Below are 27,424 nucleotides of genomic sequence, written 5' to 3' on the forward strand. Positions count from 1 at the left end.
CCGATCCCGAGTATCTTTACTCGTGCCTAACCAAAATGGCTGGTCCATACAGCTGTTCTAGGGCATGTTTACGCAAACTTTCCGAGTAAAGCTTTGCGACCATCGCAGTCACTCCCTACCATCCCTGGCCGACTGCTGCTTACCTATCAACATATGATGTATGCCTACCAGAATTAGTACGTAGCGGGATTCAAATGCTGCAGGGCTCTCTAAATCGGATGCTTTATCTAAGGAGCTATGAGGAAGCAAACCGGCCATGAATTCTGGATACATCAAATGATCACTAAGTGGCTAGAACTTCCACTTCTTCTATAGCCTTTGGCGCTGTGGTCAGATTCTCGTAACCTTGCTGAGTAACGTGGACATTATCTTCAATGCGTACTCCCCCAACATTCCAATACTTCTCAAGGACGTTGGTATCAATATATTTGCTGGTCTCAGGGGAGGTCAGGTACGGTTCGATGATGAACCGGCAAAAGTAGATCTAAAGGATTATTTAGCGAGTTAGCAATCAAAAAGGGTGAGGAAATCTTACACCTGGTTCAACGGTGATAACTGATCCTGCGGGTAAACGGCCCCTCACGCGTAGATACTTGAACATGGTGTCTTTATCTGCATAGTTGGGGTTGCCACCAGTATCGTGGGTGTCCATGCCCAGATAGTGGCCTAGACCATGAGGGAAGAAGGCGACGCTAATCCTCTTCTCGAACAATTCGTCTTCAGAGCCACGCAGAATTCCCAATTTGAGCAAGCCCTTGATCGCAATGCGATGGGCATGCGCATGGACATCTTCCCACTGCACATTTTCTTTCAACATTGCGATAGCCTCCAACTGCATCTGTAGCACAATTTTGTAAATTTCCTGTGTTTCACTGGTAAATCTTCCACCCAAAGGAAAAACACGCGTGATATCAGCACAGTATGTTCTGTACTCCGCCCCAGCATCGATAAGGACACTTGACTTCCCCGCCTTGGTGACTGGATCAACTAAGTCGTCATCATTCCTTCCATAGTGGAGAGTGGCTCCGTTCTGGCCGCAGGCAACGATGGGGTGGTAAGCTTGATCACGGGCACCATTGGCGATACAGGTTGCGAGGAAAGCAGCCTCAATCTCACGCTCATTGGTGGCGGTCTTAGATGCTTCAATGGCAGCTATATGCGCCTTGGCGGAAATGTCATTTGCCTTTCTCAAGAGCGCGATCTCATATTCGTCCTTGACTACACGCGTGCTGTCGATGGCTCCCTTCAATACGGAAGTATTGGTTTCGAGAAACCCGTCGAATTTGATTCCTTCTGTAATCTGGCCCTCGATCGCAAAGGCAACAGATTTACCATTCCCATCCGAGGCAATAGAGGCCAACGTGGCATTTACATCGGTAGTGTGTAGCACTTGGTCAACATCGTAGAGTCTCAGTGCCTCTGCAACAGACATGGGAAGACCTGACCAAATCACATCCTCTGGATCAATTGGTGGGATAAACAGGGTCAATTTATCAGACGCAATGTTATAAATCAGAGACGAATCTGGCAGCGGGCACCCTGACAAATAAAAAAAGGGTCGGCGTTGTCTAAGCCATGAAGCTTGATTAGCTTTGCAAGCCTTGAGTGATTGAGCGGCAACGGTAGAGCATATGGAACAGAGCTAATATGAGCTGTCGTACCTGAAGTGCATCGCCTCATCATTATCCTCGATCAGTCGAGTTTTCTGTGCTTCAAGGTAAATAATCCCATTCCGGCCAGAGCCGCCCACTTGAAGACGCTCGGCAACCCGGCGGGCATGGGCTTTGGCAGGGTATCGGCCTGCCAGAATGGAATCCAAGGTAGTCATGATTGGGGTTTCCAAGTGGATGTTAGGAAGCGGTCTTGAATCAAATGACTGTTAGGAGGAAAACCATGGGCGTCGAAGAATTTGAATCCGGCGGGGTTAATTTGCGGGGTTTATTTTGGCGGACTCTGTTGCCGGTTATCATCGCAACAGCGCGGCTATCACCTTACTCAGACAAATCTGACCATTCGCTTAGATAACTAGTTGATCCATAACTAATCGTATTTAGCCGCGTGAGCAACAATCATACAGCTGTCTGCTATCTGAAGGCTTCACTGCCTTGGCTGTCAGGTGCCACGTCTTCGAAATCTAACTCCCACTTATCAACATCCGCAAATTTCATCGCTTGCAACCTCAATTCATCGCTAAGGAAATGACTGCCCAGGGTAAACTGTGCAGTGGACTCGGACTCGGACTCGGACGCCTCTGAGTCCGGGGGGGATGACAAAAGGGATGATAAAGGCGATGTATCAGCCAGCTCATTCTCTTTATTAGGTCCCATTGTTCTCAAGGTTCCCAATCCGTGTGTCACTTTTTTAACTCCAGGTTTTCTTGCCGTAGCATTCGGCTGAGCCGCAGGGTTCCGGCCGCCTGTTATCTGGCCTTCGACACTATTTGCCATTGGCTGCGGCCCCTGTGCAGTTCTGGTACTTTTCGCGGATTTCTGTTCCACCAAGTGCTTTCTTTGTGCCCGGGATGACCTCTTGGGCGGTAGGTAGTACAATTCGTCATCGTCGTCATCCTGCGCAGTGGCGTAATGATCGCAATCACTTGGATCTTCTGGGATCTCAGAACCGTCCATACCAGAGCGTTTACGTTGTGAGCGGTTCCTCCGAGGTAGAAGCCTGTCTTGAAGGGCTGACGTCGGTAAGACCAGCTTCTTACTGGTTGCCGGCTCAGCTGACTTGTCTATATGCTTCTGCTGCGCCACTCCAGATGGTGACATCGTATGTGTCGGGCTGATTGGCGGGCTGCTCATGGGAGGGGCCAGCGTTTGGCTGAATGCGCCAGGGGAGTTCTGGTTTTGAGTATGGCCAACAGACACATCAAACCCGCTTTGTCGCCAGTGTGATGTAGGCGATGTGGCAGGCGAATGTTCGGTATCTTCCGAGTCTGATTGAGAAGCATATGGTGCCTCGCCAGATAGTTTACGCTTGCGCGACCCATCACTGGACGAAGTTGGATGTCTAGGCGATGGTGACGCAGTTTGTCCGATTAGGAGTGGCCTACCCCTTGGGAGATTCAAAGGGGTGGACTCATCTTCCGGGCTCAAACTACCGAGGAAAACATCATCATCAAGGTCAGAGGAACCGTCCTCTGCTTGCATCATCTGCAAGATGCTTGGTTGCCGGGGCCTCCTTCTAAAATTACTTAATATCGAGCTTTCGAATGCGGGAGTCCCTGGGACTTTGGAGTTTGTATCGCCCTTTCTCCCGACAACGGAGAGGGTTGATGAGTACCCTCGAGCTCTCGTAGCCGGGCGACTGCCTGTGTTCTCACGCCCCCCAATGGGCGAAGACTCAATGGCATGTTCTTGTGCTCTCGTTAAAGGCGTCTGATTCCGCAATTGCCGCCTGATCTCCGAGACTTGGCCACTTTGGGCCACCTCAGGAAATTCCATGACGACCTGGTTTGCGTCTTCTGTGGGCTTGGTGTTTGCCTTCGAGGATATACCATGCCGTCCAGAGATCTGTTGACTTTCATTTTCGACGGCTGGCGGAACCTTGGATGTCAAGCGATTGCGTTTTGTGGGCGGCCTCGGCATTTTGCGATTTGTGTCTAGAACTGTAGAGACTTGTGAGTGATAAGGTCGAGGTGAAGGAAAAGGCGGGCCTGTATTTGGTGCCGTGCCCTGCTCAACCACACGGAGGATCTGTGTATAGCACGGGGCTTTGCGTAGGTAGATAACGCCTACAGGGTGTCTTCTGTGGCTTCGGAACAAGTATAACCTGTGTTAACACTGTGTAAACAATGATATATGTGCGACAAGGCCGATGATGGCACTGTGTTGTATCTAACGAGCAGGGAAGGTTGATTAGTGGTTTGCAATCAATAGCAATCTCCATGGAGGCTTTTGCGCGTCCCGTTGTTTTGGCGGGAAACCTGGCGCGCCGAGAACCACGCGTGCGTGGGGTGTGGATCCACACGTATACTTTTTGTACGATGTACAAAAGTAACTAGCAACTTCTAACACAATGAAGCTGCCCCATTGATTGTAATTTCTATGTTTGAGCTTTTCCTTCACTGTTCGCATTCACAGGATCAGTACAGAAACGGCAGGCTATATTTCATTAAGGATCCAGCAACTATACTCACGCGGCTTTCAAACATATCACGTCTTATTCTACTTACAAGGTAATTGACTCTGATGATTGGTTGATTGAATAGTTAATTATTGAACAACAATCTGACTGATGGTCACCCAATCTCGGCTTCCGAGAGATCTTATCCATCACCGTACGGAGTACATGAAGGTTGGACAAAATGATCCTAATCCATTTGTGGAGAGAGGGGGTGCATGAAAACCCACTCACTGGTCTAACCAATGCCGATAAGCGAGCCCAGGAGCTATGACAGCATGCTAGGGTCAGTACCCATAGACAGTAATAAGATGATGCCGGTTGTTTCACTGTGACTAGTACTTACTAATACTTCTGACTACTGTGGACTGTCAATGGCGAGTTGTTTACCGTAGCCGTGGGCATACGTCATGGTCCTGCCTGGATCGACATCCACAACTACGTAAAAGTTCATCTTGGGATATCATGATTAATACAGGTAAAATCAAAATCAAGATAACCTACTAGTATCGACGTCATCTTACGCCCTACACAGAGGGGTTGAGGAATACTTAAACAGTCATGCCTCACGACCATGCCGGTGGACAATATCCACAAGACAATCAATCATTTTCATTAGAGTATATGCCTCATTCACCTCCTGCCTCAGCCCTGACGCAAAGCCTGATAGAATAAGACACCATCGTGCATTTGATTTGACTGTCGAAAATGGCCAACATCATGGACCCCATCGATGATCCGTCTTATAACGTCGAAGCAACGGAACATGCCTTTGGTACAAGCGCGTCAGACCTTCGTCGCGACGTCAGTACCTACAACAATGATGCGAACGACACCGGTAGTGGCTCGTATGGGTACTCCGAAAATCGCCACCCAAGCAGTATCACTGACTCCATTGATCGGAGGGCTGTCGGCGATCGGTATGACCGTACTCCCGGCATCTCATCTAATACTGGTTCCTACGCCCAAGGTGCTATAAGCCCGAGCCAGAAACAGTATCTACAAAACACAAGTGAACAACCCACGCAGCACGAGTCACCACTTCACCAGTCTCAATACAACGCCCCGGGTTCAGCCGAGTTATCATATGGCACCAATGTTCTAAGGCCGACAGTTGCCGGATTCCAGTCGAGCAATGTTGAGAGCTCTGGTCCGCACATGGACAACAACTTTGATAACATCAACTCCTACAACTCAAAAGAACTGTGCGGTCAGAGCTCTCAGAATATCTCACCTCGCCATCAGTCCCAGCAGACTATACCTGCTGCTACCGAGTCATCGCATGGTTCTAGAGCTCCATCATCGACGGCCACTGAGTTCGAGCCGAGGAACACTGAGGACAACAAGGAGCCGCTTATCAAGAGTAGCTATGGAAGCAGCAACGCCCATGGGACAGGAGATCAATATCCTCAACATGACTCGTTTCTGCGCCAGTCTCAGACTAGCATGTCAGGCCCTGCTGAGTCGAGACATGGCACTGAAGTTCCAGCGTCAATGGCCACCGCATCACAGACGAGCAATTCTAGGAACACGACTGGACCGCGCGTGAATAGCGGTCGTGACACCAATGCTGATGCCAGTACCACTGATATCAACAAAAAGAAAGGCGAGAGGTTTGAAGGGAATCAAGATGACGACATTACTGGGGAGAAAGTCAACGGTATTGCAGGCGTGATCCCTATCTCTGGCAGTGCTGGTCCAACTACTACTAAAACTTTCGACCCTCATGCTGAGCTCAGCGAAACCAGTAAGAACGTCTCTGCAACAGCGTCTACAGGTAATGACGGCGAAGACCGAAAGGCGCCGGCTCGCCAACATAATCCAGCCAGCAGCAGCTACAACACAACGAGAAGCAGCGATGAACAGTCAACCGCCAACTCAGAGAGGGGCAGCGGATTGGGGAAGAAAAGCCACTCGGGCACAGGCGTAGGTGAAGTCCGGTCTGCTGAATCTCGGAGTGCGGTTTAAGCCTGCTACGATGTGACTTACCGGTTGTATATTAAATCAATAGGCAGGCGGGAAGACGTGAATGTAAGAAAGCTTCACATATTGTTTCCCGTGACTAGTTATCGGACAGCCATAGCAAAGCACTTTAGCCAGGTTCCATGCCTCGGTCCACCAATAAATAGTATTTGCCTTTATTGTTACCTGTTAGTAGCATTGACGGGCGGCAAGTAAGCTCCGTGCCGAAGTAGGTAAAGCACCTAGCTAGTAGCATTGCTTGGGTTCCTCTTTAAGGGCAAAGATTATTGTCTTATTTCCCCTCATATGGGCGCCAATTAAAACTGCTAGTGGCCGCGTGGGCGACAGTCTTTGTGCACCCTTGAACACAACAACGCCCCTTTGGCCTTATCATTGGCTTCATGTTGTCAAAGCCATACACTGTCCGGGATCTGCGTTTCGCATGCACCGAGGGCTGAAAGCATCATGTCTTGTCAGGAACTTGACAGTGATACTATTCTCGATTCAACCTCAGCAAAATAGCGCAACAATTCTGAAGCAACCGAGTATCCCCGAAGGCGCGCAACTATAGCGGTATGTTGGATCTCTTCCCCTCTACAACCCTCACCAAGTACCACCCGGTGCCGTCACATTTCCTATCCCCTGGTACTAGCTCTGCTACGAAAACAAGTATACTAATGTGCGTGCGCTGCTACAGTGCCAGATCTGTCGTCTACGGAAAACGAGATGTAACGGAGCCCGCCCAAGATGCCAGCTCTGCGTAGACCTGGATGCAGATTGTGTCTATCGTGAGCCGGGCATCAAACTAGATGCCGGTGACAAACTGATTATCGAAAAGCTGAACAGAATAGAAGTCTTACTTCAGTCGAAGTTTGCAGACCCCATCGGCCAGTCTCCCCTGTCATCGAATTCTTCCACGGCTGCCAACCTTGTCCAAATTAGTAGCGATGATGCTGTCAGTCTCGCCAACATACCTACCAGGACAATCGCGGTGGGTCTTGGATCATGGGCAAATCCACCGACAAGCATCTCAACTATGCCCAGAGTACATACTACACCGGCTTTGCACCTTCTACAATGGCCTCTCATTCGAGAACTGGTCGCTGTTCCTTATGATCCTCATACACTTCTACAGCTAGAAATGGCTCGTGAGCCACTTCGGCTCGAACCTCCTGTGAGCTTAGATTTATCAAACGCACTTACTCACGCTCGACTTTTTTTCGAGCGCGTAAATGTTTGGTACGCTTGTGTCAACCCATTGACGTGGCCTCGCTATTACAAGATGGCTCTTTCTCGGGACTTCGAGAGAGGGCCTGAAAGCTGCGTTGTACTCTTGGTTTTGGCACTGGGCAGTGCCAGTCAATATGGAAGTATATCTTGCCTTTCCGCAGATGAGGAACTTCCAGGACTATCATATTTCTCCGCAGCTTGGACCCTTTTGCCGGCTGTTATGACGCGCAATTCGGTGCTTGCAGCGCAATGTGTCATCTTGGCATCTGCATATTTATTTTACATGGTCAGGCCCCTTGAGGCCTGGACGCTACTATCAAATGCCAGCATGAAATTACAATTACTCTTAGGTAACCCCTCTCGTGTTCCGGGGCAATGGAAGGAGCTGAGTACAAGAGTGTACTGGAACACCTTACTATTTGAAAGTGATTTGCTTGCCGAATTAGACCTACCACACTCGGGGATTGTGCATTTTGAAGAGCTCGTCGATCTCCCTGGGGGCTTTGAACCGGAAGATGAAGAAGATGAAGAAGACGAAGGAAGCATACGAATTGAAGAGAAACTAGTAGATGCGATGATAGGTCAGGATGAGCTCTGGTATTTCTTGGCTGAAATTGCCCTAAGAAGGCTGCTCAACAGAGTCAGTCATATGATCTACCAAAAAGACAGCATCTTGACACTCGCATCTCTCGGTCCTATCGCCTCAGAGCTAGATTTCCAGCTGTCTCAATGGTATGAAAGCCTTCCTCAGCCTGTCCGGTTTCCTCTATCTGGGGGCCCAACTTCAAGCCCCATTCAGACAGTTTTAAGGCTTCGCTACTTTGCCTGCCGTACAATAATATATCGGCCTTACATCCTGGCGGTCTTCCAGAATGAGTATGCATGCAGTGACCCGACAGTAAAAGACTGCTGCCTGCGGTGCTTGGACGCGACATTGAATCAACTCGAGCATATAGACAGACATCGTGAAGGTCATCTGCCGTACCTCTGGCAAGGTGCCCTTTCCATGGTCTCTCAGGCGTTGTTAATCATGGGGGCAACCATGTCACCGACTCTCTCATCGCTGTTGCCTCCAGCGACTCAGCTAGACGGTATCATATCTGGCGTCATAACGGAGGTTGGCAGATATGCGCGGCTTGCACCAAGTCTAAAGTTATCTGCCGAGATCATTCGTGATGCGGAAAAGAGACGCCAGGTGTCCCTCGCGTCAGCGGCCAGACGAGGTTGAAAGAGGCACTTGACTTGCAGATTCCCAAGCTTGCATATATCTGCTCCGTATAAAGGCGTCAGGTCCTTATACATCATACGCATCTTGTCAGTCCACGGGGAACAGTGGACATCGCTGCAGTCAAGGAGGCAATCGATATGGAACACCGGGTATGCACATGGTGTACATATCTCTCCGAGATAGCTGCAGAATTGCAACTCCAGCAGTATATTTATCGCAAGATATCACAGCTGAAAGAGCTTAGATAGAAAGGCAAGAAATTATGTGATCTTGCAGGTACTTGTACAAGTAAATCACATCTCTAGGTTCTATCAAGACGCATAATATAAATATATATGAATGAATAAAGGATGATTATGATGACGATGCTAATGATGATGATGATGATAATTAGAGTAATGAAATACAGATAGAAACAGAGATAAAATAGTAATAGAGATGAAAACGGGGAAGAGGAAGTTTCAAGTATGATACATGTAAATCAAAGCCCCGCCATCAGATCAGTACCCACTCACTACCTCTTTTTATGAATTTATCAAGCATCATACCAATATCATTCAGGGCAAACCGACAAACGTAGAGTCCGAAGAACTCTGCAGCATGGCGAGTGCTTAACTCTAAGCCGACTAATGTAGGCGAAGAATGCCTAAGGCCAGGATCTTCGACTTGTTGAGCGATTTGATCTAAGCAAGCCTGGTTAATACTGCCGAGACGATATAGGAGGGTCACTTACCCAACACCTGAGCTGCATCGCAGAGCCGTGCCAAGGCACCCATGTAGTTATTAGATCCATTGTATTGTAATTGAGATACTCTACGCCTCAAAGGCTGTGAAGTGGGCAGAGACGTCATTGGAATGGTGTTGACTGTCGCATTGTCCTTATTGGTGTCCTTCGATGCAGGTAGCGAGGCCGTCGCACTGACCCCGGAGTTCTTCGACCGTAATTTACGCCAGGAGGTCAAATATGATTTGCTCGGTACATTCGATGGTTTTGAGGGCGGTGCATCGACGGTTGCTGAGTCTTCGAGAACTTGAGCCGACTTGAAGAGTGGCATGGCGCCCTGCACTCCTACCTCGCTCCCTATCTTCTTGGACAGCGACATTTGCACCTGGTCAAGTACACTTTCCAAAGATTGCATTTCTTCCAATACGGCATCGGCATCGTAAGTATCGACCTTTGCCAGCTTGAGTAATGCTGCAGTTAGCAAGTCGCAGTTCGACACCTTTTCTTCGACTGCCTTGATTTTCACGTTCTTCACGCGCCACACGTCTCGAGGAATAAACAACTTCGTGGACAGATAACCACCACGTGGGTGAGAAATTGTCTGATAGATACAGCGCATGAGCCAAAATGGACGTAAAAGAAACGACTCTGGGCACGGCTCCAATGGAAGAGGAGGATCAGTGGCCAACAAATTTGGGGATCCAGGGCTTGTCGGGGAATGTATATGGCTATCGAATATATTGAGTCCGCCACTTGGCAAGCCATTCGCAGACATCATGGCAGTGGTGGGTGTGGGGATTATAGGTATCGAACCAGTCATTGGTAATTTGTGGGTATCGACGGCAGGAAACGCATTGCTTGACGGACTGTTTGGGGACTCAGCGAACGGTTCTGGCCCTGAAACTGATATATTTCTCAGACGAAAAGTTCCCAGTCCTGTATTGAGCTTTCCCAAATTGTCTGGTGCTGAAGGTACTTTACCGATGGGACGTGTTGGGGATGGAAGTTTCGGGAGCTCACGGCCGTCATTGTCCCGAGAAGAAATCTTTTCCGAGCTAGTGTTACATAGAGCATCTTCGTTGAAAGATCCAACTGAGACATTCCGAGTTTTTATGGGCGCGGCTGATCGTAGAGCAGAGGCAGGTCCCGATGTCCGACCTGGCTGATGAATGATAGTAGAGGCCGAAGCCGTACTATCTTTTGGAACGGGCGGTGGCCGAAAGCTGAATGGGTCCGTACTTGTTTCGATTTTTAATTCTGTGGCATACTGACCCGATAGCCTCCGTGCTCGCACAGTTGGCGTTGATGTTGAGGCATGTCCCGAATTTGTAGAAACTGAGAGTGCGCCATGACTTGGGGGAGAAGCGCTAGGTTCGAAGCCCTTATTATCAATGAAGGGCAGACTTGCATCTTCTGTCAAGGGAGTTAGGGCCGTCATAGTATTGGAAGTAGTAGGGCCATCCCGCATTCTGCCAGAAAGGCTACCCGATCTTGACTGGCGGGGAAGAGCGGACTTGGACTGAATGCCAAATTCGAAGTCATCCATCACATAGCCTCTAGTCATTTCCTCTAGCAAGCGCTCCTCTTCTTCGGCTTCTTCATCTAGATAACCAGTCCTAAGATCATTGACACCGTCAAACGCGGGTTGTTCTTGCAGACGCTGCGTTTCTTGTCCGCGTGTCAATGCTATCTGAGCCTCCCGTTCAGCTTCTCTCACCTTCTGCTTCGCCATTTCGATATTTCTCCGAGCATTGGCCACAATGTCATTGCTGCTACGGTTATCATCTATATCGACTGCTGGTTCCAGACCTTCATCATATGCAGCCTCCACAGCAGCATCCAGGGCAGCATCAAATTCGGCCTCAGTACCCACAGTATGATGAAAGTTCCCCCTATGTCGCAAGTATATTGATGACACTTCTGAACGCATCGAAGCTGGGGACGATGCGCCGGATTCATCGATGGTGTCGAGCCAAGACGTGGATTCATTGACTTCCTTCTTATGACCGGCCAAGGAGGACAGGTCAGACTGGCCAGCAGCATGACTGATATCCACTCCCGAAGTTGTTACTTCCGAGGATTCAGAAGCATCCATGTACTCAAATTTCGATATACGCCGGGATGATCCAGGATAATGGCGACTGATCGAATCATATGATTGGGCTGTAGCCGGTGTACGATCACCTAGCGGCGATGGCAATAATGACTGGCGCGGTGGGTGATCCCAATTGGACGCTAGCCCTTCTGCCAGATCAAATGGTCGAACCATAGAACTGCGCTGCAAAGAGGCACGCTTCTCTCTGGCCAACTCCTCGTTCTCATCAATGATTGGATGAGATAAGTCACCATATGATTCTTGACTTAGCGGGCGCTCAGGGAGCGCTTTACTATCCAAATCTCGAAAGGAAAAATCCATACGTTGTAGCTCAGTGACTCGTACCATGTATGTATCTCGCTAGAAGAGAAATTGAGTTTTAGGATTGAAAAGAAGTTTATGCAAGTCAGAAGACTCACTATTTCTTGAAGTTTTTGCTTTTCGTCTTCTCCTCCGTCGCTCCGAAGCATTACCAAATGTAGGAGTTGACACGCATCATTGTAAGCCTCCATAGCCCCTTCGAAGTTCGCCGCATTGTCAAGAAGAACTGCAGTGTTCGCTTTCTGCAACGCTTTGGAAAGCATTGCTTTCTGTGACTGTCCCCGCTTTCTCTTCTCCTGAGACTTATCTCCCTCAGAGACCAACCGCGGTCCTACCTCTGCTGGTGCGTCAGGCCCCGATGCACGTGGACTATGTGCCTCTGGAATTGGGCGAGCAGGAACAACGCTACCTTTTCCCTGGGCAGAATCAGGCCCTGAACCGTGTTCCTTGACCCAGGGGTCTTGGAAAAGGTTATGAGGTATTTCAGTCGCTCCAGAAAATATCCAATTAGTCTGTGGCACTGTCGCTCCTACCACGTCGACTGAGTGACTTGATGGGGGATCGCCATAATTTGACGTGACTGACGTTTGAAAAGGGTGATCCATATGCGATCCATCAAAAGTATCCAAAGTCTCCGGTATGTGGAATCCGTCATGTATTTCAAGTCCCGTTTCGGAAGTTATCCGGCTTCGATATCCCGAGCCATCACTATCGTTACTATGTCCGCCATGGCCAGTGTTCGGCGAAGGTGATCTAGGCACTCTAGCATAATCGAGTCGACGATTATGTTCCGGTGAGTTTTGGCTAGATGTTGTAGACTGCGACCAGCGATTCAAATTGCCTAGTCCTTCACGGATGAGACTTTCATCGGTCTTGTCCAGCGATACAGCAGCTTGTGGCAAGGCAGATTGTGTCGGAGTTCCTGAACCGATTCTGGAAATGTAATCCGCGGTATCCGGTTCCTTTGATCTAGACATAGCCTGTGATGCGTTTGGGGATGGATGAACGTGAGCTTTGTCTATCGGGTCACTATAACTTGACTTTCCTCAACCGTGTACGATTGCGTTCAACAGTTGACTCAAATGAAATACGAACAATCGTAAGGCGTTCTTCGGAAAACGCAGATAACGTTTGTTCACAGAATCCCAATGTTGCGACACCGTGACCGCAATAAGAGACTAGCAGGTTATAGAATGGCAGAACCAGCCATAAAGATTACCGACTTCGGCTTTCAGGTAGGTAGTATAGCACCGTAGAGGATGGCTTGGCCAGTGAGGGAGGTCCTTTTTACCGGAAGCTGATGTGTCCACAGTAATTCTGCAGCCTGAGAAAGTCCACACAAGAGATTTGTCAGCTCAATTGCTGTCTTGCGCCCATACCAGAGTACTCACTCCGGTTGCATAGTGTGTGTGTGTGTGTGTGTGTGTGTGTGTGTGTGTGTGTGTGTGTGTGTGTGTGTGTGTGTGTGCGTTGACAATGCAATTGGCAGATTTGACGTTATAGGATGCGCATGCTCCCCTTATTCATGACAAGTTTCTCCCGGTTCTGGAGCACAACAGGTAGGTGGTATGCACGGAATTATAATTGACAAAGTGGGTCGATACACTAGGATACTTTCTCCTTCTCTTGGTTGAGATGTGCTAGTAGGACGCTCGATGAACCCGACGGTAGGGATTGAATTCGGATCCGGAATTCGAGTCCACACAGGACCTTCCAGCACACTAGATGGATAGTTATTTGTTAGTAAAATATAATCGATGGTGCAAATCATACTTGCGACTGCTTGAGATAGGTCTTCACTCTTCTGAATGATGATACTTAAATGTAGCTAAAAGGCAGTGTGTCAGGACATACCAAGAGCACCCTTTTTGATAAGCAATCAAATCACAAAGAGGATAAGACAGGTCAAACCGGTCTATACGTCCAGGCTGACAAAGAAAACCAGTAATCTCAAGTTAATAGCCAGTGATTGTACAGGGTGGGTTTTTTATAATATTCAAGTCAAGAATATGTTCAAGCAGCACGTATCATAATGTAGCGTTATTCCGGGGGTCAGGGTGGAAAAGGGGGAGGGGAAGGGGGCTATTGTGTTTTACAATTCATGGTCTGATATGACGGAAGTCCCTCACTAGCCATGGATTTGCTTTGCTTGCTAAACCACCGATCTTTCCACAAGACTACGACTACTACTATAGTAGCCCCATAGTACAGAGTTTGTAACATTGTAAGGTACATAACGCATTGCAACTGCTTGTAAAGGATTCGCATAGCCATAATACCTAGCAAAACCGGCTAAATAACTTACTAAAGGCGACTAATTTTACACCAATTTGATGTCTTCCCTCAATAGCGGCTAAGCTATAATTACACGCAAGGGATCTTGTGGTTTGTAATGTCCCAATGGGTGTTACTTTGTACATACCCAAAATTATGTACTGAATTTGTGACCACACTCCAAAGGGCTGTGAATGCAAATGTGGGTCTCTCTGAGGCCAACTATACTGTGTACATATCTTGTAGTAAACTTTTAGTTGGTTGTACAAAGTATGAGTGAGATGATTAATCTGAGCATTTAACATATATCAATCACGCGGTCCATACAATCGCGCGGCCTATCTAATAATACTATATGAAAATTACTCTTTTAGTTTGGTATATTTCAGCTATTAAAAGAGTGTTAGACTTTATCTTAAATATATAGATTATGGTAACAATAAACTTAGTTTTTAATATTTTTTTCGGATAAATATAAATATATATAATAGCTGGTGATATAAAATACCTGTATTTACTTATATTTTTAAGATATTCCGTATTTTTAATTCTAGAGAATTTATAAAAATTTTTGAATAAATCTAATAAATATATATTCTAGTTATTGATCTTTATATATTATCATAGACTCACTAAAAGTGTAATAATTAGATTATAATAATTTCAGAAAAGATATTTTTTATACCATTACAAACTGGCCGCGCGATTATGTTTTGCGTTAGTTGTTAATGATTATTGGACCCATGAATTTCTACATATATTGGAGGACATAGTTGAACCTACACAACATGACGGTATAGTCAATAGCCACAGCCTTTTCATAGTACTTTAAGAACCTACTAATCTGTTTTCACATCGAAGGTAACACTCCTAGTAGTTCAACACCGTGGCTAATTACGTTGCATGTATCTCAGATAATACCCTCTCATACAGAAACAAACTCTTTCTTCCCGTCGCTTTCAATCTCTCTCTTCCCTCGGATTCTTGACATCTCTTTAATATTAATATTATTCAGTCACAGGCACCATTAGTAAATGGATGTCAAGGCGCCCTCTAGTGCCCCAGAGGCTGGGTGTCGGGATGTACATAATGTCAGAAACGCGATTGAACATATCAGAGTTAGTTGCTTCACAATACCACTTTCCCTTACTTCCATAAATTCTAGACAAGTCCAAAGCACTGTGTAGTTGTCCCGGAGGTTCAAACACCGTATTAGAGAACCCAAGTATGCGTGTCGATTCTCCACCAGGGTTCATGTACCCACGCTACAATAGACTGAGCACCGTGTGAAAGCGACAGATCTGTCTAGGAATATGAACATTTACGGGCAGAAACATCCAAATGGAAATCGGTAATGCCAGACACGCATTGAATAGCCCAAATATACTTATTTTATAGTGTACAAAATGGCCAACTGTTATTGTGTTCTTCTAGTTGTGATACAGGAGCGATACACAGGTAACAACTGCCTTAGCTTTTTCAGTACTCCTCAGAAAGCAATTGCCTGCTAAAGGCATCGATCGGTATGTAGGTCTACTGGAGTTGCAAGAGGTGCTAGGGTGACCGATAAGTAGCGATAAGGTGTTAAATGACATTTTGTACTAGACTTCTGGTAGAATTTCAACTGGAAATCAGAGGGACTAGCTGGATATACTTGAAAGCTACAGGACATTTGGGAAGCGATTTAAAAACCTTGTATACGTACTCTCGTGGTTTGGAGCGAGTTTCATGGCATATTCGACGCCTTGCATACCTGCTCATAATAAATCCAACCGATCCATTCATTCCCATTATAATGCAGCGCCAGTGGAACCCAGGGATAGATAAGCAGCGATGGCGTTGTTGAATAAACCAGACCGTCTGCCTCAAGGTAGTTCTAGCCCCTTTAGTGGGCAAGCCTACTCGCTATCGTCCTCACTTGTCGCTTCGATATTCCGGCGCGTATCCTCATCCGAAACATCAACGGAGTCATCACCGGCCTCTTTATTCTCACTGTTGATTTTACTATCACTATCATACTGTGGCCGGGGGATTGATTCTCCTTTATCCTGAAGAGTGGTTTCAATATGAGGTAGTAAGCTCACAAGAGAGGAAAACTGATCAATTGGCAAAGAGATCCCCTGCGCAAACGATGAGTTTCGTAGCAAAGCCTTTTAGTATAAAAAGGGAACCAACCTTCTTCCCAGGGAGCTCGTGGCCATCCTTCTCGTAATATTCCCTTATATTGACCAAGGTCTTTCCACGGAAAGATGAGATGGTCACACGGCGTGCTTTGGAGATTTCCCAATAAAGGTCTCCATTCGAGTCAAGCTTCCCCTGGCCAGCAACTGAATCAGAATGACGAGAGTCTGTGTTTTCCTTCGAGACATCTCCCCTTGTCCTTTTTGATGACCGATAGCCGTCGACGAAATCACTCTCAGAGTCTGGTACGCGCTTTCTGGCCCTGAAAGACATAACTACGTCTGCCGCCAAGGAAAGGGGCCGATAAACCGAAAGGGGCGAACGTAGTTTTACCGCTGTATGTATTTAGAAAGACACGGATGCGTCAATAATTTCTCTCTTGCAAGCTCATTGTGGACGAGCTTTTCAGTTTCTTCATTGACTATATGTAGGGGTAAACGGACCGCCGGTTTGGTAGGTAACATCACGTGACTATACCCGACCATTGAATCATCGTCAATCTAGTAATGTAGTTAGTTCCCATCCAAACCAGCCACCCTCCCCGGTCGGCCACCCATGTTACTATACAATTAATATTATTTCTAAATTAAATTAGAATCTCAACCAGTGTAGCAGATATTAATATAGAAGTCCATATCTAAATATTAAATATGCTGCAATGTTTATTAGAGTTTTTATAAAGTCTTCTATTTATGACTTAATACCATTAGAATATCTAGAAAATATATTTTCTTACTATGATTGCACGCTTTAGACATTGGAAAAAATACTGATAATACTTTTGATTATCTCCAAAATATTTATACTCCATTTTATACCCATGAATATTAGTAGTAAAACCAAATTTATAAAAAAAAGGGAAAAAAAAAAGAATTTTTTGTATGGTATTATATAGATAGCTGACCCGGGCTGGTGGCCGGTCAAGATGGGAACTATGTTACTTATACAATTAATTGACTAGTTATCACAGAAACTGCATGTAATGCTCAACTAACTAGAGATACAAACAGGAACCGATCATTAGGTTATACATGTGACGGTATTCTTGTGATCGCTAATGGTCGCTAATAATCAGCGAGTCCCTCCCTGGATATTCGGATTAGAGGATAGCGGCCTTAAGAGCCTGCAAAAAAAGAGAATATACGAAACCCCGAGCGAGATTTTGTACCTGCAGACAATCAAAAATTTTCCCCAAAACTTCCTTACTGGCATTTGCTCCCATAACGCTCGTAAGAGCCTGGGGTAAGCCTCTTTGAACGAAGACTTTGCGAGCCGTCTCCCTCAGCCGTTCTTTCTCAGTATCGGTGGAAGGCGGCGGCCAGTTTTCCAACTCGCTTTCCGTTGGGAGAGCACTTTCACGCAATTTGTTGAGATATAGCCCAATTGCTTCATCTGACGTATGTGAATCAATCATTGATACCTGGAGTAGCTCACGGATCGTCTCCAAATGAGGATTTCCGGGGCGTAATATGTACGATTTTGCCGCATTAAGTAGAGTCCGGCGTATGTTCCATGCCGAAGACAAAGTGTATAGTTGATTGATTACCGCAAATATGAGTTCCACGGCTATACGCGTCTCTTCATGCGTGATAGGGTTGCTTCGACTCCTGTAGTCACTTAATTCAGCATCTGGTGCTTGCCCTTCGCTGTTTGTGTGAAAATTATCTTGTGTCCCACCAGGAGACTGACGTAGGTCAGCCGAAGTATATCGCCCGGCAGAAGGAGACGGTTGTGTAGAAGCCACAGTGCGCCCTGCATCCGTTGTCTGAACTGAGCTGTCGGAAAATTCTGGATAGTCCGTGGCCGTCTCGATTCGATCCGGGAAATTCTCTTCAGGAGGGTGACCTGGCTTCCCAGATGTCTTGCGTGTGAGAGATCTGTCCGGCGGGGAAGCCGGCCTAGTTCTCGTAGAATCCCCAATTTTCTCCTGTGACCCGTGGCCAATTGACTCGCTTTGGTTGAAAAGATCTAGTGATCTGTCTTTATCGCCTGCCACTGGATCTGGCGATTGCTTCTTACTGCTGCCTCCACCAAATATCCCTGTCATGCCATCCAACATGGCTTTACCACTTCCCGAGACACCCCTGGGCGCATTGGATAAAACGCCCAACACGCCCTTTCCTACATTCTCGAGCGCAGATTGGCTTGGAAAAGGGAATACAGTCTTGCTGTAAGGATTACTGAAGTCCGATCCGAGATGTTCATCCTTGCCAAGAAATCGTTTCATCCTTTCGCTCTCTGCCATAGACCTGTGGCTGAGAGCATCCTGAAGATAACGCCCTAAGTTCTTGGCCAATTCAGATCTCGTCTGGCCTTTCCACGGGGGTACAACTGGGTGATCGTCTGCAAACGTCCGGATTTTGTGCAGTCTCGAAATGGCCTCCAATGTTTGGTGAAGCGACTCGAAATCGGTATATTTTCGGAAAACCATCCAGCCAGTGGACCGTGTCGATACAGGTTCAACCTGTAGTAAATAGTCCGACGTTGGTTTTGAACGGAGTGGGCCTTTCGATGTGACCTTCGAAGCATCGGTCTCTACCGTTATGGATGCACGATGAAGGACGACTGGCTCCGGCGGTGAATTTGGTGCGGTTTGACTCTTAGAAGGCATGAGTAAAGGGGACGAGCTGTTATTTTCTTCCAGTTTGAAATCGATATTAACTCCAATATGCTTTGCTTGATCACATCCCGAGTCTTCGCGTTGCATAATATCGTCTCCGATCTTGTTTGCAGGCAAGTCTTCTCCATGATCAATCCTGTCATCCAATGCTACCTCCTGCACATCGTCTCGTATTGCTCTCTCTAAGCTTTGCTTCTGCATATCATGTGCTGTGATCATGTCACTGAGACGCTTCGCCTCTATTTTGGCCTCCACTGTTGCCCTGTCAACATCTGCCGTTTCTTGTTGTATTTCATCCCCAGTGATATTGGGCTCGGGGCTCGTGTTGCTTGTTGTCTCGGATGAAGGTTCATTTACGCTGTTGAGATCTCTAGTTGCTGTCACAACTTGTTCCTGGGCCCCTTCGACACCGGCGTCTATCGCAGTCATTATTTCTGACTTGCCTTCATTAAAGAGATATATAATCCAGCCATTTATAATTTCTGGCCTCGAAAGACTCGAAATGGTCGACTCGAATAGAACGCTCACGAACATTTCGCGCATGAAATCTTTGAGCAGCAAGCATCCATAGACATTCGGGTCCAAAAATCTAGCCAGAATATCGTCTGCTATAATGTCGAGCTTCCTCTTTTGCTGGTCTTTGGCTAAGATATTCGCCAGACCGCTTTCAGGGGAGCTCTCCATGTAGCGCAAGACCACCTCTTCCGGAGGTTCGTTGGAGCCAACGGACTCAAATGCTGCAGAAAGCTCATCCAAAAACACAATGATCAGTGAGGATGAGTTAGTGAGGAGTTCCAGAAAAGTGTCAGCAGAGCGTTTACGAGAGAGGTGCGATGACAGGGACGAGATAAATTCGGCCAACAACTTCCGGCATGATAGAGGAAATGTTGTCTCGGGCGGTAATATTGGACTAGACCAGGAGCTTTCGAGGTCTGGTAAGCTCACGAAGTAGCATGATAGGCGAGAGCTTACATCACATAGTCCCTCATGATTGCATCAGTAATTGATCTCAGGGCAGCCGCTGTCTTGGGGCCAAGAGTAGAATATTCAAGATCAGCAGAGGAAGTGTCCCCGAAGAGGAATACTTGCCCGATGTCATCTTGCCCGGCATCAGCAGCAGAATCCGTGCTTTTCGGCCAGTCAAGTAGTCTTCTGGCTATGTCCAGGGCGAGCTCCTTTCTCCTTCGGTGTCGTGAATTAGATAATGGTTGGGTAGGGTCTTCGTCAGCTGCCTCCCACTGTGCGTGCAAGATGATACCACTAGCAATTCCGATCAAGAGCAAACCAAGTCTTCCAAAAAGTAAGAGTGTCGCGCCTACCAAGCATGCGAAGACACCCAGAAGAGTCTCACCATTTGATGTTGAGAGAAATTGGAGTGTAGAGTCAATGGCTCCTTTTGATCGCACAGGGTTTGAACTCTCCGTCACAGCCTGCTCGTTGTAGCTCGTCGGCAACACAATGTGAGGAGTCTCAGCTAATTCGGGTTTCTTGGGCTGTGATTGTTCGGCCCAGTTGGAAGTCTCATCCATAGCAATTGGCTTAATTAGATGGTCGCATTGACCGTAACGCAGGTTTGTAGACTTATAAAGGAAGCGAGAAACCCACGATTTCGCAAGTGATCAAGGCTGTGCGTCGACAGCAAGTTGGTTGTCCTTTTAACGTCTGGTTATCTGATTGGCATGTCCGCTTTGGTTACCTAATACAACCGGCCGGGGATCATTTGGATTATATCTATACTAGCTATGGAGTGCTACTACTTTATCATACAAACAACACGTAATGTATAAATATGATCTGCAAATATGTTCATCTTTATTTGAGTCTCTCTCAGTGACATTAAATGGGCTAATATATTATAACGTGTAGGTTTGTAATCGTTGACAAAGTTCGAAATACATAGATAATGCGACCGCGCGCATGTCTGTTTTAGATAGTGGCAGGATCGGTGATACTACTTAGTAGTACTCCGTCCCATTCACTCATTGCGCGGAGTCCTTGGCCCGTATTAAATGAGAACTTGCACTCAGAGACTTAACCAGGCGATGTCAATGCCGCGTTTGAAATACTTGGATGTGGCGAGGCTCGGGTGCTAACTCATTGTTGAAAGCGAGGGCGTCTTCTTTAACTTTTACGCACAAAAACCAAGGCACTCTACCTCGAGAAGACATTCTGGTCATCCCGTGTTGCTTTTAGCCATTGAGGGCCCATGACATATGAGTTCAGGGCTTGGGATAAGCGATAAGCCTAATCATGCGTAGCAGGACTGGTTCCAGTTCCTGTAACAAAAAGGAAATGGGGGAAGTAAATCCTACGTGTAGTTGAAATCGCGAAAGAGTTATTCATTTATATGGTGCCGTGTATCCATCCAATATTACCTTGCGCTACCAGTTGAAAGGCAAGGTATCTAAAGCAAATAAGGATGGAAATTGCTATGCGCAATCCGAGTGAATCCAGCATTCAAAGTATATGCGTTTCATGCCAGATGCAAAGAAGACTGCGGCGCTTGTATGAAAGTCTACATAAACCACTGTGTTTTTCTCCCGGCTAGCCCAATCGTTACTTGTTCATAAAACTGTCCAAACCGTTATTGAGCCTTAATATATTTGGTATGAGACCCCTGTGCAACAATCGTACTCCCATTAGAGTCAGTCTGCTTCGATATTGTCACAGTTGTGAAAGCAAGGTTCCGCCCAACTTTGTCAGCGCGACCTTCGATTACTAGCCAGTCTCCTGTTTTTGCTGTTGAGAGATAGTTGACCTGAATATTGGTGCTGACACCCGTTGAGTCGAGACCGGACGATGCGATCGCCAATCCACCCGCCCAGTCAGTGACACAGGCTGAGAACACGCCATGCAAGGTACCCTTTGAATTCAGATGATGAGGGGCGACTTGCAGTCGCGCATTAAATACACCTTTGCCGGCATCATAAATGTCAATGTCCTGAAGGAGAAAAGCATAAATTGGACTGTTAGTGCGGATACGCTCCCACACTTTCTGGACTTGATGTAGTTCAGCATTCATTTTAAGAGAGGCTGTTGCGTTTTGAAGTAAATCAAATGATTTGCCAAGTCAAAAGGTTTCTGAAAGAAAGGAAAGATTTTCCCGCTTTGCAAGGGCGGCATTAGCTTGATATAGGTGTTGACAAACTAGACACTAGTAATATTGAGTACGTAATAACCCCATCCGATCGCTAACTACGAATCAAGAGTGACGAGAAGCATATTGTTATTATTAATACAGTACAGCAGTGCTGCTGGCATCAGTAAATGATAAATAACATCTCAGCAACTATTAGCGTCCTAGCCTCAGATCTTAGTTGTGATATGAAACCTTAGTTCCTTAAGTAAATCATTTCAATAAGATGTAAAATTCTGCATTTTCTTAATCCAGATTTTACCTTTTCTTTACTTCCAGCGATTCCATTTTAAGAGACATATCTTATCATGTGTATCCGTTTTTGAGCTATTACTGACTCAGATATTATGTAATAGGAAACTAGAACATCCCTGGATACTTCGCTTGTGGCATACAAACTTAGCTGTAGTTCCTGAATTGTCTCTGACTTCCTTACATCCTGCCCATTCTTGCTTCACTCGCATCCACACCACCCATTGTTGATTTGCCTACACAGTCCAGCATACAACCTTACAACCTCACTGGCTAACACACAATGTCTCGACCTGGTACTACGCTTTATGTCACCGGCTTCGGGCACGGGACACGAGCTCGCGACCTTGCCTACGAATTCGAACGGTACGTGCCGCTCATCGATTGCTACGCGCTACCATGACTATACGACCCGTGTCCATTCTCGCAATTCACCTCGGCTGAGTCCCGCAAACCGACGTCGGTGCCGCTCTCTATATCATATTGTGATAGAGATTTGCTTGTTTAATCCGATTTCCTTGGAGAGGGGACTCCTTGAAGGGGGATCCTCCGAAAGAGATTTCCTCTCACAGTTGCCTTGCACCATATATTTAATGATTGAAATGCATGTGGATCGTCTTCTAACATTGACTTAGATATGGACGTCTTGTCCGCTGTGACATCCCAGCGCCACGTACCCCTTCCAGCAGACTGTATGTTAAATCGAGGCTTCACACCCTAAATGTTACTTGCTCATGACATAAGGTTTGCCTTTGTGGAGTACGAGAGCCGCCGTGACGCAGATGATGCATACCATGAAATGCATAACAAGCGAATTGGCCGCGATGATTTGTTGAAAATTGAGGTAAGTAGAAGACTCGGATTTCATAACTTGACTGACATGGCCAAAGTGGGCACGTACTCCTCCATCTGCTTCTTGGCGTTTCGATTCTGGTCGGGACCGGCGACGTGACCGTACTCCGCCACGACGTGGCCGCTCTCCTTCCCCTAGACGTGGTCGTGGCGACTATTCTCCCCGAAGGGACGACAGGTACGACCGGGATTATGACCGACATGACCGCGACTATGACCGCCGTGACCGCGACTATGATCGCCGCGATCGGGACCGTGAACGTTCTCGTGACCGCTCTCGAAGCCCTGATGAGAGGGATCGCGATATCAAGGATGAAAGAGAGCGCCGTGATGACGATCGTGAACGACGCGAGGACGAGCGGGAGAATATCCCAAACGGTGAAGACAGGAAAGGTTTGCTCTTTGATACATGTACCCACTCCTAGTCGGTGCTGATCATCTGCCGCAGTCCCCTTAGAACCCTTGACCTCAGCTCATGATGAGCTTGATACAGCCGAGTAGGTTATTTTGGCTTCATGAACTATCAGATCTCGTACCATGCACCCGGCCAAAGACGTCAATCTGTGCCGGATCGTATTCCAAGGCCTGAGAGGTAGAACGTGAAGCTTAAGAAGTCATCAGTGCACGTTGATGATCGACCTGGATGTTTATTTCGCTTTATCGCTGTTGAATACTGGCGCTATTGTCTTGACCCTCCCCTAAGCTCCCGTTCCCCTCTTCAACCCCCATGCTTGTTCGCTCTTCTTTTTCATTCCATTGCTCTCTTGTCTTGCTTCTTAATATTTCCATTTGCATTGATTCTTCCTCTGTGCTTTCCTTTGCCATTTACTTCTAAATTGCAGTGTTCATTAGCAGAGAGAACGCGAAGGGGCCAACTCCTGGAAGTGCTGGCGCAAGATACGAGGCATTGGGGCTTTGGTACTATTGCTTAACATTGGTATTTATCATGGTCAGCAGCTCGAATCATGACCGAACGAACGTCGAGCGGGCCTTTTTTCTTGTTTATCGTATCGCCACACTGTCTCGTCCTTTCGTCACGATCAACAGCGATCCGTTATCCGTCTTGAACTCGCATTCTAATATAGTCGATGATCATTGACCTTTACCGTCTCACACGACCGGTCGACTTCGTGCATATCCTGCAACACCGCTTCGAAAACGATCTGTAACTCTGTAGTCTGTAGAAATGGTCGCCATGCTAGGTCGTGGGGAGACATACAAGGTAAGAGCTATACGGAAGACTAAGTATTGACCTGCCGTGTCTGCCTCCAAGGCTTATACGAGTCTGGACTGAAGGCTACACTCTAGTCTATGGTTTATTTGCACTTGGTGATATGGTTGGGGCGACTTTGCAGTTGTAGAGTCAGAAGTCTCGGCTTCAAGGCGAGGAAAGAATGGTAGGTGTGAACTGCCTACACATTTGTACATCATTCTTGTCTTACAGTCATTCCAAGACGGAAGTTGGTAAGGATTGAAGCATCTTGCTATTGTCTGCATCATGACTAGTACGTACATATACCCCAGGGACTGTTAGTATTGCACACGAAAGGGATAGATAGAAAAAACGCAGTGCACCGCTGGTGTACATCTTTGCCGATCCATCACTGCATTTTTTCGTATGTAGCCATTAAAGAGCCTAGTCGCATGGTGTTAGTAATTTGAATGCTGCTCGCCACGGTCCAAGGTTCTTGGAACTTACCGATAAAAGTAGTCACCAGGCGAGAGCGCACTTGGCAAATATCTTCAGGTACCAACCAAATTGTGGCACCTAGCTTTCGTGCTATACTGATGCTCAGCTTAGCGTTTGCGTACGCCTCCTCATCGTTCCGACCAGGTGTTACGAGATCATAGTCGACATAGCTGCTCTTCATGCCATTAAGCACGTCAAGGAGGAAAAGGCCTGAGGCGATCGACTGGTCCTTAAAGCTGCGTATCGACGAGGATCTGCCACCGCGGTGCGACATTTCGTTTGCCCACTTGATCATCTCGGAATCTGTTATCTCGCGCTTGCCCATACGTTTGGCTAGGCCTGAGAGCGTATTTGTGATATCCCGGCGCATTAATTGCCAGACCAACCCAAGCGTGAGAGTTCGTTGACCATCAGTGATATCCGCTCCCTGTACACCTACCAAGGAAAATCCCACATGTTTCCCAAGCTCAGTGGCGTAATTGGTATTCTCAACTGCCTTAAAACGCATCATCTCTCCCCCAGAAACTGGAGGCTTATTGACGTGTCTCCAGTTGACACTGCCAGGCATAACTTTGTCATATGCTTGTAGCAATATAGTTCCATCCCTAAGATCATCGAATAAAGAATTAACAGCAGGTTGTACATCGAGAGAGTTAAGCCATAGGGTGAAAACTCTGGCTTCTCGCTCGCCCTCTGCATCAAAATCTTCGACTTCAAGCTTCTCTTCTTCGGTGATTGGGTCGAGGCCTGGAATAGTGTTGAACAAGTTCGCCACAAACGCCAGGTTTAGCTTCGGGTTCCCTGCGACGAGCGAGGAGGGTGTCAGGAACTTCCGACAGCCCAGTTTGTCCGCATTTGTCAAGACTTGTTCTGCCCTCTGAACAACATCCTGAGTCTGAAGAGGACTCCGAGAGCAGGTCTCTGGTGCCAACTGATTCAGGAGTACGGTATAATTTTCACCATCCTTGACATCAGATGAGAAATTTGTCACCCTATAACGGCGGTTAGTAGGCTGCATCTTTACTATCGTAGTTTTATTCGTCGTGTCACGGCTAGAAACTTTCTGTCAGGGATTGCAACATACCTTCTGTTCCACTTTGCATTCTTCAGATGATAATTGAACCAGCGCAGAAGAATCTGTTCTGGTGGAAGGCGGAGGAATTGCTCCAAAGTTTCATCCTCCTCCAAGAGCCTGTACAGTTCAGGGTGCAATTTGATATCAATCTTGCCCAGGAGACCCCGGCGGATGATCTGCCAGATCAAACCCAAAATAAGGTGTTCACGCACTTCTATGATGTCGCCGCTTCCTATGTTCACAACAGAACAACCAATACCCTTGGCTGAATTGATCACAATATTGTTGTTTTCAGTCATATGAAATGCATTCAGCTCTTTTATCTTCTTCCCGGCTTTGTTCAGAACGCGCTCATCAATAGTGTCCGGGACACTATCGTTGATCAACTTCGCCAACACCAAGCCGTCCTTACATTTATCAAACATTTCGAACGTGTCGGTGGGGAAGGGGAGGGAGTGACCAATGTCTGGATCACCAGCAAGGACAGCATTGATATGCCTAGTGAATTCGGTTCTCTCATCCTCGTTTATGGTATGCGTCACATTTGCGGAGGAACCTTGGACGTGGATCCTGCCTCCTATACTGCCTTTGGAGACATGTCGAGACGGACCGGCTCCATTCCCCGGAAGCACTGGTGCAGGAGCTGAAGCCGCCTGGCTTTGCGTCGATGCAAAGCGGAGTCTAGAAATAAGCTGTTGAGGGTTATCTTAGCGATAACAGTACAAAGGGGCGACCAAAACAACACAGCAATAGTGGCATACTGACGTCCACATAATCTTCGAGCTCAACTCGACGAGAGCTGTCGAGTTCAACTTGTTTCAAGGCCTGACGCACAACATCATAGGGCTTTCGTTCTGATTGTTGGGTGGCCTTAATAACAGTTGCCTCGTCTAAGGAGCCTTTATCATCAACATCCAGCTTTCGAAATGCATCCTGAAGCGAGAAGATCTCCGACTGTTCGAACTGCGGATATTTTCTGCGCTACAGAGTCAGTCGGCGCTGAGCAATTCCCGCAATGGCTGGATAATCCATCGGGGCGATTGACTTGCCTTTGGAGCTTGATCACGTTCATCCTCAGGGGGTTTGCTCGGGTACTTTCCAATCCAGGCTGGCAAGTTAAGAGTAGTAGTGAGGAAACGTCAATGGAATTACAATAGGCTTTGGAAGCGTATTGATATAGCAGTATGAAAGGGTAACCGGCCTGATGATGTAATTTGAATCAGAGATGGGTACAAGAAGAAGTTGGCAGCCTGCACTAGGCACTATTATTATATTAGAGTAAGCACGGCGTACTTAGGCACCTAGGTACGTAGTTGCGCTATTTTCCTCTACCTACTAGGAAAGTGGGGAAATCAAGGTGGGGGTTGCGAGTACGGAGTAGTACTGCTACGTACTGCTTTTGAAGTACTCTGTAGTAGTTGCAAGCCGAAAAGGTAGGGCTCGATCACCTTGTGGATTCAGATCTCTCTCTTTGAAAATTTAAAGAAGAAAAGAGAAAAAAAAAAACACCCCTACATAAATCTTCCATGACATGGATGTGTCTGGAGGAGGTAATCCCACACATTAAGTACTTCGCGTGGTACACGTGATCAGCACGGCCACGCTTCTGTATTCTATGGTAATTACGGTCTTTGCGGTGGTAAGTAATAGCAGTCCGTA

At 47.0% G+C, this 27,424-nt stretch overlaps 11 protein-coding genes across 11 annotated transcripts; 3 read left to right on the forward strand and 8 right to left on the reverse strand.

Moving 5' to 3' along the window:
• Positions 1 to 26: 26 nt before the first annotated feature.
• BDQ94DRAFT_130773 (aminopeptidase P family protein) lies at positions 27 to 1,956 on the reverse strand. The gene is made up of 3 exons (XM_026763954.1): positions 1,662 to 1,956; positions 536 to 1,568; positions 27 to 484 (listed from the first exon to the last, which is right to left on the reverse strand). The coding sequence occupies exons 1-3, from the start codon at positions 1,826 to 1,828 to the stop codon at positions 284 to 286; spliced, it is 1,401 nt and encodes a 466-aa protein (XP_026628678.1). The 5' UTR covers positions 1,829 to 1,956; the 3' UTR covers positions 27 to 283.
• On the reverse strand, positions 1,933 to 3,914 carry BDQ94DRAFT_140020 (uncharacterized protein). Its single transcript, XM_026765535.1, has one exon. The coding sequence runs from the start codon at positions 3,588 to 3,590 to the stop codon at positions 2,085 to 2,087; it is 1,506 nt and encodes a 501-aa protein (XP_026628679.1). The 5' UTR covers positions 3,591 to 3,914; the 3' UTR covers positions 1,933 to 2,084.
• Positions 3,915 to 4,608: 694 nt separating this feature from the next.
• Positions 4,609 to 6,262, forward strand: BDQ94DRAFT_140021 (uncharacterized protein). The gene has a single exon (XM_026765536.1). The coding sequence runs from the start codon at positions 4,834 to 4,836 to the stop codon at positions 6,091 to 6,093; it is 1,260 nt and encodes a 419-aa protein (XP_026628680.1). The 5' UTR covers positions 4,609 to 4,833; the 3' UTR covers positions 6,094 to 6,262.
• Positions 6,263 to 6,940: 678 nt separating this feature from the next.
• Positions 6,941 to 7,387, reverse strand: BDQ94DRAFT_140022 (uncharacterized protein). Its single transcript, XM_026765537.1, has one exon. The coding sequence runs from the start codon at positions 7,174 to 7,176 to the stop codon at positions 6,949 to 6,951; it is 228 nt and encodes a 75-aa protein (XP_026628681.1). The 5' UTR covers positions 7,177 to 7,387; the 3' UTR covers positions 6,941 to 6,948.
• Positions 7,370 to 8,545, forward strand: BDQ94DRAFT_168655 (putative C6 finger domain protein; the record flags this gene model as incomplete). Its single annotated transcript, XM_026771120.1, has 1 exon — positions 7,370 to 8,545. One exon carries the CDS (start codon positions 7,370 to 7,372, stop codon positions 8,543 to 8,545), a length of 1,176 nt encoding a protein of 391 aa, XP_026628682.1.
• A 348-nt stretch (positions 8,546 to 8,893) lies between these two features.
• On the reverse strand, positions 8,894 to 13,151 carry BDQ94DRAFT_140024 (uncharacterized protein; the record flags this gene model as incomplete). Its single annotated transcript, XM_026765538.1, has 3 exons — positions 11,784 to 13,151; positions 9,279 to 11,724; positions 8,894 to 9,228 (listed from the first exon to the last, which is right to left on the reverse strand). Coding segments are annotated over exons 1-3 (3,508 nt in total), but the record flags the coding sequence as incomplete, so codon positions are not given.
• A 2,381-nt stretch (positions 13,152 to 15,532) lies between these two features.
• On the reverse strand, positions 15,533 to 16,549 carry BDQ94DRAFT_140027 (transcriptional coactivator p15/PC4 family protein). Its single transcript, XM_026765539.1, has 2 exons — positions 16,135 to 16,549; positions 15,533 to 16,079 (listed from the first exon to the last, which is right to left on the reverse strand). The coding sequence occupies exons 1-2, from the start codon at positions 16,411 to 16,413 to the stop codon at positions 15,858 to 15,860; spliced, it is 501 nt and encodes a 166-aa protein (XP_026628684.1). The 5' UTR covers positions 16,414 to 16,549; the 3' UTR covers positions 15,533 to 15,857.
• A 472-nt stretch (positions 16,550 to 17,021) lies between these two features.
• Positions 17,022 to 20,395, reverse strand: BDQ94DRAFT_140029 (PX domain protein). Its single transcript, XM_026765540.1, has 2 exons — positions 19,733 to 20,395; positions 17,022 to 19,682 (listed from the first exon to the last, which is right to left on the reverse strand). Exons 1-2 carry the CDS (start codon positions 20,287 to 20,289, stop codon positions 17,240 to 17,242), a joined length of 3,000 nt encoding a protein of 999 aa, XP_026628685.1. The 5' UTR covers positions 20,290 to 20,395; the 3' UTR covers positions 17,022 to 17,239.
• Positions 20,396 to 21,066: 671 nt separating this feature from the next.
• BDQ94DRAFT_140030 (PaaI family thioesterase) lies at positions 21,067 to 21,840 on the reverse strand. The gene has a single exon (XM_026765541.1). The coding sequence runs from the start codon at positions 21,780 to 21,782 to the stop codon at positions 21,345 to 21,347; it is 438 nt and encodes a 145-aa protein (XP_026628686.1). The 5' UTR covers positions 21,783 to 21,840; the 3' UTR covers positions 21,067 to 21,344.
• Positions 21,841 to 22,306: 466 nt separating this feature from the next.
• Positions 22,307 to 24,098, forward strand: BDQ94DRAFT_140031 (RNA-binding protein). The gene is made up of 5 exons (XM_026765542.1): positions 22,307 to 22,514; positions 22,784 to 22,840; positions 22,893 to 22,992; positions 23,039 to 23,393; positions 23,449 to 24,098. The coding sequence occupies exons 1-5, from the start codon at positions 22,432 to 22,434 to the stop codon at positions 23,499 to 23,501; spliced, it is 648 nt and encodes a 215-aa protein (XP_026628687.1). The 5' UTR covers positions 22,307 to 22,431; the 3' UTR covers positions 23,502 to 24,098.
• A 15-nt stretch (positions 24,099 to 24,113) lies between these two features.
• sac6 (fimbrin) lies at positions 24,114 to 27,271 on the reverse strand. Its single transcript, XM_026765543.1, has 6 exons — positions 27,160 to 27,271; positions 26,815 to 27,027; positions 26,531 to 26,741; positions 25,775 to 26,457; positions 24,700 to 25,682; positions 24,114 to 24,636 (listed from the first exon to the last, which is right to left on the reverse strand). Exons 2-6 carry the CDS (start codon positions 26,835 to 26,837, stop codon positions 24,602 to 24,604), a joined length of 1,935 nt encoding a protein of 644 aa, XP_026628688.1. The 5' UTR covers positions 26,838 to 27,027; positions 27,160 to 27,271; the 3' UTR covers positions 24,114 to 24,601.
• Between the last annotated feature and the right edge of the window lie 153 nt (positions 27,272 to 27,424).

Source organism: Aspergillus welwitschiae (genome assembly GCF_003344945.1).
Source record: "Aspergillus welwitschiae strain CBS 139.54b unplaced genomic scaffold BDQ94scaffold_9, whole genome shotgun sequence".
In the NCBI taxonomy this organism is placed as follows: Eukaryota; Fungi; Ascomycota; class Eurotiomycetes; order Eurotiales; family Aspergillaceae; genus Aspergillus; species Aspergillus welwitschiae.